The sequence below is a fragment of the Hipposideros armiger genome, unplaced genomic scaffold (genome assembly GCF_001890085.2).
Source record: "Hipposideros armiger isolate ML-2016 unplaced genomic scaffold, ASM189008v1 scaffold_808, whole genome shotgun sequence".
Taxonomy (NCBI): domain Eukaryota; kingdom Metazoa; phylum Chordata; class Mammalia; order Chiroptera; family Hipposideridae; genus Hipposideros; species Hipposideros armiger.
This window is the reverse complement of record NW_017732158.1, coordinates 352,104-362,736: the sequence shown is the minus strand read 5'-3', so window position 1 is coordinate 362,736 and position 10,633 is coordinate 352,104. Positions and strand designations below refer to the sequence as shown.

Here is a 10,633-nt window from a genome sequence, read left to right as displayed (position 1 = left end):
GGGGGTTCTCACCTCGAGGGGTAAAAAGTATAACTATTGCACTGTGTTGTACAGCTGAAACTAATTCTAAAAAATGTGTATTTCACAATAAAAAATAATAATTAAAAAAATAATAATAAAATAAATAAATAAAAATACCTTAAAAAATACAATAGGACAAATGATTTCAAGTACATCAGTAATTATAATAAGGCAAATAAATTAACCTTGTCAGTAAAAAAAAAAGAAAAGAAAAAGAAAGAAAATTGACACATCAATAGGCAATCTGAGTAGTCCTATAAGTATAAAAAAATTTAATCTATAATTTAAAAAGTCCCATGAAAAAAATTATAAGCAATGTCATTAGTGAAATAGATGCAAGAATTCTAAATAAAATGCTAGCAAATCAAATCTAACAGTATATAAAATGGATAATACTATATATAAAATGGACAACAGTATATATAAAATATGATATAACAATATATAGAATAGATAACAGCATATAAAATGTGAAATATAGATATAGGTATCTATATTGTATTCCAGTAATGCCAGGTTAGGTTAATATTAAAAAAAAATCTTGTAATTTACCACATTAACAGAATAAAAGAGAAAAATCATCTTAATAAATACAGAAAAACACTTGATGGATTCAACATCATTCATGATTAAAAACTCCCAGCAAACTAGGAATACAGTGGTGCTTCCTTAATCTAATAAAGTGCATATACAAAGAATTCTAGCCTTTTTTGTTAAAAGAGTGTAAGTAGGATTCTGTTATCTGCAAATTAAATAGCCTTGATTCAAATACCTTCGTTACAGTTTCAAAAGCAAGTACAGCTGTATTGTTACTGAAGAATAATTATTTTGATTTAATTCCTTTTACAAATTAAATTGACAATGATTTTCAAATGGAAATTATTTCCTGATTACTCAAAAAGATTTGCATCATCCATGAGAAAATGTCACAGCATTTTGGGGTGCCATCTAAAACATTTATATTGTGGTCAATAGAAATATTAGTAAACAGCTGTCATTTTGGAAATTACAAATTAAAGGACATCTCCCAAGTGGGGAGGGAATATCTTTGGCCTAGGTTCCCACGTAGGCTACTAATAACAGGTGAGTACATTAAACAAGGTGACTCCCCAAACAAGGTTGCTGCAACATTTTGAGAGCAATTTGAAGTTGGAAGTCTTATTATCAGGGAGAAAGCTGAGAAAAATGTTTGAGAAAAGTATGAGCTGTGTTGAGTTATTCTTAACACAGGCACGTTGGTAATTGACCCGAAGACTATAGTGGGGCCCTGTTCAAGCTTGGGAACCTCTAAATTTGGCTTCACTCCTCTCTGCCCAAGGCCTCTTCCGGGCTCCCAGCCCCAGAATCTCTCTGACTATCCCCACGGAGGCCCACCTTCGCTTCCTCCTGGAAGGAAATAATCCCTATATCCTCCAGGCCTTCCTGAATCTCGAGGGTGTCCAGGGTCCCATCTTCATTCAAGTCCAAGTACCAAAAGAGCTCTTCGTAGAGGGCGTCCATCAGGGATGTCTCTGATGGCAGGGGTGGTCCACACTGCGCCCCGCCATGAGTTTCCCCAAGGTGGAAGCGAAAGGGAGGAAGGGAATCCCTCTGCGCAGCACGAGTCCAGTTGGCAGAGACCTAAGATAGCAGAGTCCTCTGAGGCACCAAAGACAAAGCCACTCTGCGAGGTAAAGCTCAGGAAAGGGATGGCTCGTCGCAACGGCTCCAGGGCAGCGGCGGCGCGTGGTGTTCCTGGAGCCCCGGTGGGGGCCACACTGGGGTCATGGCCCTGGAGGGGGAGACCGTGGTGTTCCGGCCTCCGCGCTCCCAGGTCAGCTGATCAGACGCCCTGGTTCCCACGCTACTCCGGGAGGAGGCGAAAGGGGACGACTCATGCCCTTAACCCGAAAACGTCCAGAAAGGCCTCTGCACAGGACTGTCTCTAAAGGCAGAGCTTTTTAGAGGAAAGTGGGTAGGAGTGTTGGGACGGCGGGGCCATAATGACTGGTGGTGAGGTCCAATATTTTTTTGTTAAGTTGTATGATAACACCTTTCAAAGAATTCTTCTAAGGTTGAGGCGCTTAAGAATTGTAGTGAGGATTGGAAATTGAAAATCTAATTTAAAAAACTGCCCACTTGGGCCTTCCCTTATGTGATTCTCCTCTCCCAACCCCCACCACATCCCCCGTTCCTTATCTTCACCCCGCATTGCAGGAGCTGCCGGCAAGGGGCAAGGCTGCTCTAACCACAGGGCCCAGCTCTGACCTTACTGACGTGGGCAGCACATTTGGGAGTATAATCTCAAAATGGGCAGAAGTCAGGAGAAGTCCCAGAGAGAAGTGAGGAGATAGATACTCGGAAACAATGTCTGTGGCTTCTTCTTAATCCCCACTCTTCCAGAACCACGGAGGCTCTGGCTTCCCTACACATATGCCTATGGTCCCTCATCCTGCTCCCCTGGGAATGTGGAGGTGCAGTTTCACAGTAAAAACTCCACTTTTTATGTAATTTCTTTTCTTTAATTCTCCATCGGGCACAACTGATCTCACAGATTCATTGCACACAAATTTTCAAATATCTAACAGTTAACTTGAGTATCATGACTCATCGCTTCTGTATCTTCCTCCTCTACTGTAACCTATCATCAGTCATGTTTGTGACTTACTACAGTAAAGACGTATTTCATTGTAGCATCTTTGTGTGCAATGAATCTGTGAGATCAGTTGTGCCTTTCAAAAGCTGAATATTAAAATTCATGTAAAGCAACAAGAACTCTCATTCATTGCTGGTGGGAATGCAAAATGGTAGGCACTTTGGAAAACAGTTTGGCATTTTCTTAAATAACTAAACACATTCTTACCATACAATCCACCTATCACACTCCTTGGTATCTACCCAAAGGAGTTAAAAACTTATGTAACTTGTGTCCACACAAAACCTGCAACATGTTTATAGCGGCTTTACTCATAACTGCCAAAACTTGGAAGCAAGCAAGGTGTCCTTCAGCAGGAGAAAAGATAAACTGTGGTCCACCCAGACAATGGACTATAATTCAGTGCTAAAAAGAAATGCGCTACCAAGCCATGAAAACACACAGAGGAATCATAAATGCAAATTACTACGTGAAAGAAGCCAATCTGAAAAGGCTACATACTGTATGATTCCAGCTCTGTGACGTCCTGGAAAAGACAAAACTGTGGAGACAATAAAAAGATCAGTGGTTGCCAAGCAATCTGGGGAATGGGTGAAAGGATGAATAAACTGAGCACAGAGGATTTTTTTAGGACAGTGAAAATACTCTGTGTAATACTATAAAGACTGACACATGTCATTATACTGTAGTCAACCCCACAGAATGTACAACACCGAGACTGAACCCCAAGGTGAACTATGGACTTTGGGTGACAATGATGTGACAATGTAGGTTCATTAGTTGTAACGAATGTGCCAGTCTGGTGCCAGATGTTAATAATGAAGGAGGTTATGCATGTTTGGGGGCAGGAGGGATATAGGAAATCTCTATACCTTCCTCTTAATTGTGCTGTGAACCTAAACCTGCTCCCCCGCAAAATAAATTCCTTTTTAAAAATTCATAAAGAAAATTTAATCAAGCCCTCATCTGTTACTTCTTGCTCTATTCACTCATCACATCAAGCTAACAACATAAAGAGGGCCACTGCATGTCCCTGAAATACCCATGAGTTTGCCTTTAGGAAGAGTGTGCACCACGGTCACTCAGGACTACTGGAGGCTTCACCATAAACACCTCCCCCAGAGCTGTTGCGCAGTGGTGACCATCTAAAACTGTTTCACAAGATGTGCTGTGGCCCAATTATAGAACGAAATCTTCCACAAAAGAGGATTTTATGGTCCAGAGGGAATGCCCTGTGCACTGCAGAAAATGCAAGTCATCACAAAGGGTCACAGTGGACAAGACATCCAGGCAGGACACAAGAGTCCATAGGACCAAGTAGAGAAGACAGAAGTCATGACCAGGGTATTAAGGCATAGACTGACAGCATTTTACAGAACTGACAGGAGGGAGCAAAACATAGCTGATAGTCTCATCTAATAAAACTATTTATGTTGAATAGATCTTTCCACTTTTTGAAATTATCTATTATTTGCTTTTTAATTATCCCCTACCCATTCATCCAACACACGCAGACCTCCTACAGGGAAAGTTTTGAGAACACAGTTGCAGGATCCTGTCTGTCTTGTCACCCCATTGCATTGGACAGTGTCTGGCACGATTCAAAACATCAACTAAATGAATTTAATATTTGTGCTAAGCTACTGGATAGACCTTACCATTCCTAGTCTACATTGGAGGTTTCCAGGCATTAAACAGCTTACTCAAGGTCACAAGTGTAGCAAATGGTGAAAACATTTGAACTGTGGCCTGATTCCACAATCCATAATAATAACTATTACACACTGCACCAATTAACGTGGAAAATACCATGGTCCACATTTCAGAGTGAGGCTTCGAACTTTCTCAACAAATCTTTTAGTGGTTTCCATAAATCTTTCAAATATAGATATCTCAGTGGATTCTATCTGACCCTTAAAGAAGATAGGATGTTTGAATGCAGAGTAGTCAAAAGGAGTTAAGCAGCACCCTTACAGAATGTTGTCTTGTGGAAAGTTATTTATTTCTAAATGTCTTCACTGGAATGTTGATAAAGAAAATAATGTTGACTGGGGGAAGGTAAAATTATATATGTGAACTGAGGTCTTAAACAATGGGTAATAACTTACCAGGCAGAAAAGGGGAAGAGAGGTAAGTGTACATGCTTGTGGTCCAGTCAGGGATATAGAATGTCAGGTCTGGGAAAGAGAGTCGAGTAGATAGCTACCAAAATGGAAAGGGTATTTCATGCCTTACTAAGGAATTCTTCCTTTTTTTCCCCATTGTTCAGAAATAGAGAACCTCAAAGAAGGGAAAACATCAGATTTTTTAATATAAGTCATGAGAAAACAAAAAGATACAGATGTTATATACTTCAGAACATCTGACATAAATATAGTTGGAATTCCACTGTTCTTCTTATACCATAATCTCCCTGCTATGATGCCTTAAAAACGCACCTCTATGACTTCCATATTTATTTCCTTAGGTAATAAAGTTTCTGACAACTGAAATTCCAATGGAGTCAATCCTCCTTGTAACGGAGAAATTATCTCATGGAGAGAAACCCTAAAAAGAAATTCCATTCAAAGTAATAAACATTAGTAAGCTACTGGTTTTGTATGTGATCCTGTTCCATCTGTAGTTGTGAATTTAAAGACAGAGAATCAAAAAAAAAATCATAGAGAGCCCGCCGAGTGGCTCGTTGGTTAAGAGTTGGCTTGGGAGCAAGAACTCTGAGCAGCAGGGCCACCCATTTCAGATCCCAGATGAGCCAGTGATGCTGTGCCTTCTACAGCTAAAATGGTGAACAACAGCTCGACTTATAGTTGAGCTGCCGTGAGTCATCAGCGGTAGGCTGCAGTGGGGCTGCAGTGGGCTGCCATAAGATACCATGAGTGGCTGGCAGCCAGTGTGAGCTGCCACGAGCTTCTGTGGCCATCCAATGGATGGCAACCAATCTGCCTCAGCCAGGAAGAGCGCAATGATCACAATACTAACATGGGCCAGTGAAGCAGTGTCCTCCACAACTAGGCTGAAGAACAAAAGGACAGCACTTGTCTGTTCCTCTTCCCCAATTCCCCAACACTGTCCCCTCCCCTAATTCCCAATAAAATCTTTAAAAGAAAAATCATAGAATGTAAGAGTTAGAAGAGCCCTTAAATCAGATCACCCAGTCTAACTACTCCTCTGACACTGCCCAGTCATCCAGCATATACTTGATACCCATGGTGACGTTGGGCTCTCAAGGAGCTGGCCACATACTACATGTTATATCACAGTTGAAAGGGTTTTTTTACATGAACTTTCATATCCAGTCACATGTGATCTTGAGAAAAGCTCTGTCCAGGACAAGGAAGAAGAATAAGGAAAAGAAAGCAGGGGGTTAAATGACTTGACCAAACTGACAAGTTATCTGGTCAGTTTGCACCAAGTATGGAACTTTGAACTCTAGGCTGCTTCCTCCCTCCTTGCTCTTGGTAACCCTCCCAGCTGTAAGAGTCCAACCCCTTTATGATACTAAGTCTCTTCTAAGAAAGGTCCAGTAAGAGCTTGTGCCTGTGAAAATAGGGCAAACAACTTAGCTTTAAAACTGCTTATAATTTCCCAGGCTAACTGAACACATTTGTTAATCAGCTAGCCCTGAACTTCGGTACCTTCATACTCTACAAAACCTGTTCCCCTTTCTTCTCCACATATTAATAAAAGAGTTGCCACTGAAAATGATGCCAAGATTTGAGACGAAAAAAAATCTGTAAAATCCTGTTAGACAAGATTCCCCTTTTTTCATTGTATTGCCTTGATTCTAAATTCAGATTTTTTTTTTTTTGGCCCTACACTGTCCCACAGTCTTCCAAGCCTAAATTGAAACAAAGCGAGCATATTTATTACCCAGCTAAAACTGCTGATTTTCACGACATCAGTTTATTTCCCTCATGATTTCCATTTCAGTAAATTAAAATTTAGATTACTTTCTCTACTCGTTAATGTCCCCAATGTTTTTTTCCTCAGAGTACTTCAAATGACATCCAAACATTGGGACTGTCTTTTAGAATGTTCTAATGTGGCCTCTGATGAAAAACAACCAAGAAGGAGGAGAGGGAGACGGAAGAGGAGGAAGAGACAGAAAATACTCTAAAAGGCCGACAGGATGACTAGATGGTTATGGGGAGATGAGGAATGGTGCTATATCCTTGTTCCTCACACTACAGTCCACTCTTCATTCCATATTCGGACATTTCTGAGTTCTAGGAGAACTAAATACGAATTTTCTCTCTTCTTTTTGCTTAGCTGCGTAAGACATGATCCTCGTCCTCAAGATGCTTGGTCTTACTGGAGGGCACGGTCAACAAATAAAAATAATACCATTTGAAAATTCTAACAGCAGTGACACGAGACAAAGGTGAGATTATCAAAAAAAAATTTTTAAACTCCCTGTTTTCCTCTAATCATAAAAACATAATGTGTGTTCATTTTTTGAAAAACTGAAAATACAGAATTGTCAACAAATAAGTAATTTAATTCCTACCATCCAGAAATAACCATTTTTAACCTTTTATTGAAGAATGTACCAGTCAAAAAAGAGTGCTGGGAATAGTTAGTATCTGGCATGAGCACAGGGAGTCACATTATGTTTGTATATGTGTATGCATGTATGTATAAGGTATTTTATATATATATATATATATATATGTATAAAATACATATAGCGATAAACATTTACCATCCTGTTCTATGTGTTTGCATTCACACAGTCTTATACAACTTCTTTTATAGTCTGTTCTTATATAAATATTGGGAAACTAAAGACATTTTTTAATTCCTGATTTTGAGCTCTCTCTTTTTTATAGTCTTACCAGAGGTTATTTTATTCATATTTTCAAAGAACCACCCAAAAATAGCATATATTTAGAAATTTAAAGCACACATTTAAATAATTCATGGGTCAAAGATGAAATTATATTGGAAACTAGAAAATACTTGCAACTAAATAACAAAAGTACAAACTTGTGGGATGCAACAAAAGAAGTGATTAAAGAGATACTGTAGTTCAAATTAATGAATCCAGCATTCAACCAAAGAAATTAGAAAAAGCAAATGAGTACACCCAAAGACAGTACAAGGAAATAAACAGAAATTAGGAGAAGAAAAAAAGGAAAAACCAAAAAAGGACAAAAAATTGGTTCTTTCCAAGTATAAATAGACAAAGCTTTGGCAACATGGAAGGGGGAAAAGATAGCTATCAGGAATGACAACATAACTACAGATACAGTCAGAACTTTTTAGAGATCATAAGTAAATATTATGAATCTTGTTCAAAATGGGCAGTTTCCTAAAAATTGTAACTTACTGTAACTCAAGAAGAAATAGTAAACTTGAAGAGGCCGGTCACTACAGACAACATTGGATGAGTAGCTTAAAATACGTAACTATAAAACAGTTGTTAGCTCTTAAGTGAATCGCTTTCCCTGTTGGGACAGGGGAATGTCCTCTCATGTTTCAGTGGCGTTGGAAAGGTTCCAAATGTCTGCGCCCTGCTAAGGGGGCTGAACTTCAGGGTCACAATAGGAATGACTCAGAAACGTTGAAATTGCTCACAGACGGGCCACCCCTGCAGGTCAATTTATGTACTTGGGGCATAAGGAATGTCTTAATCAATGGAATGTCACAATCAATGGAATGTCACCTCTCCTCAACAGAGAGTTGGGGGAAAATAAGATTGGTTTTCAAACAGATCTGAAACAGTAGACAAAACTAGCTGGTGTAACAAAGCAGCTTCGAGGAGAAATAATACAAAGTTGTGAGCCTTTTTACAGAATTTGGGGCCCACTGAAATCTGAGAACTATAAGAAGTTCAAGTTTGATTCAATGTTTGCAAAGGCGCAAAAAAAAGCAGGTAAAGGACCTGGGATACGTTCAGACCAAAAGGATCGTGGTACAGTGGGCCAGTGTCCACTGCGCTAATTTTATCTGGAAAAATACCCGTCGCCTTTCAGATCCTGACGCGCATCTGCTACCGGGATACCTGGCCGCGCGCCCCTTTCGTGAGCGCCTGGACCCATTCGCGGGCTGAAGTCCCAGTTCCTCCTTCTTCCTGGCAGAGCCGCGGGCCACCGCCCTCTGTGCTGACAGCGCCCCGAGTCCCCGCAGCCCTCCTGGCCTTCAGACCGCGCCCAGCAGCGACCCACCTCCTCGGCGTCCTGGCCCAGGGGGATGCCCAGGTTCCTAAGCCCCTCATGCAGCTCGCCGATGTCCACCACGCCGTCCCGGTTGCGATCCAGCTGCTGGAAGAGGGTCTCGTAGCGCGTCGGCCTCTCCGCGTCCTGGCAGGCCGCCGCGGGCAGCACGAAGCCCCGCAGCCAGCGCAACATGGTCCTGGGTGCGCGGGCGGCCCAGCCGAGGAAAGTCACGGGGATCCGCGCGACGGCAGCCGGCCTGGTGGTGCACGGGACGCAGGAGCCGAGACCCCACCTAAGCCCCGGTCGGCGCGCTGGGAGGGGCCGCGCCCAAAGCTGCTCGGGGAGGAGCTCGCCCCGCGCCGGCCTCCGCCAGAGGCGCGGAGGGACGGGCCTGGCGCTGTCGAGGGCGGGCAGGAAGTGGAAGGGCTGCGGGTGGGTATCGGGAGGGGCTGTGGGATCTGGGGAGCGAATGCTGCTGGGTCCCCGCCGTCAGGGGTGCGGGTAGAGCAGCAAGCCCCCAGAAGTCGTGGTTTTCAGCGTCAGTTATTAAGGACAGGGAGCGGGGGCAGTTTGGAGCTCAGGTTACTTAACTTCCAGACCCCCTTCCCTTCTGGAGCCTTGGCACATGGCCCCAGAGGTAGTTTTCTTTGCCTGGAAACTGGGCCAGGTCGGGCTTTGTCTAGCAGATCTTTGTCTCGCACAGATCTCTGACTTTTTCCTGTGACTCCACAGACACTACACATCTCTGGGCCTGTTTTACATTCACAGAAATGAGGAGCTTGGGTGATTGCACACCTGAGATAGGAATTCTGCTCTAAGAAACAGGGAGTCAATTTGAAGGCAATTTTATTTTTTTAAAAGGGACACCTGAAAGTAACAGTGTCATATGTGAATTATATCTCAAATTGGAAAAACAAAAAACAAAAAGGAGGAAGCCAAGGGTCCTTTGCAGAAAACGTCAGCATCTATCCAGGTGGGAGCAGTGGTAAAAAGAGAGACTGCTTCGCTCTTCGGCTTAGTATGAGCTGCCTCTGATAAATCATAGGGAGCATCTGCCAACAGCACTTGTCAAAAGAACCTCAGGCCCTCCCTCTCAAGGTAGGTGCAGTACAGGCTTGGGGTTTACTGCCCAGGTAAGATGGAACTTCTTACTGCATAAAATGGGATAAGGAAAGGGACACTGGGTTTCAGAGAAAATACCCGAGTTCTAACCCTTCAGCTGTAAACTGGGAGATGTGGCTTTTCTAAGTAGCCTCAGCAGTAAAAGGAGAGTATGAACATTTGCCTCATAACAGTAAGGTTGTATATTGTATGTAAAAGGTCTTCATGCTCTCGTGCCAATCAAATGAGATATCATTAATTGTAATAATTCTCTGTTCATCCACAGTGCTTAACAGAAACTATCATTGTGTTCCTATTATCTGCAAGAGGTACAACTCTGTACTTGTAAATAAAGCTCTCCCCACATATTCTGAATCACTAAACAAAGACCAGTTATTTCAGCAAAATCCAGGAACTCAGATCCTGAATTTACCTCCCCTCATACCATTTTATATATTTAAACGTACGTGAATCTCGAGTTTGTAAATAGAGGCCTGCTTGGTTAGTAAAATCATCTTGAAACCAATTTATTTGCTTATGTTACTTCCAATTTCCTGTCTTGTTAAGAATTATCCTCTTCCTTTAGAAGGCCTTCAAATTTCATCAAATTTTCTATCTGTCCTTAAAAATACCTTTTAACCCACACTGTGGATACTCTACTTGAAGAAAGGCTGCTTGAAATAGTCTCCCAGACTAAATGTTTCTCTCTCTCTCTCTC

The 10,633-nt window shown here is 41.9% G+C and overlaps 1 protein-coding gene across 1 annotated transcript in view; it reads right to left on the bottom strand.

Moving 5' to 3' along the window:
* The window catches only part of SLC25A24 (solute carrier family 25 member 24), a 56,875-nt gene extending 47,678 nt beyond the window's left edge, over positions 1-9,197 (bottom strand). Inside the window, exon 1 of the mRNA XM_019628809.1 lies at positions 8,824-9,197. Within this exon, the coding sequence (XP_019484354.1) occupies positions 8,824-9,006 (183 nt within the window). The 5' untranslated portion in view covers positions 9,007-9,197. The remainder of the gene's footprint in view (positions 1-8,823) is intronic.
* Between the last annotated feature and the right edge of the window lie 1,436 nt (positions 9,198-10,633).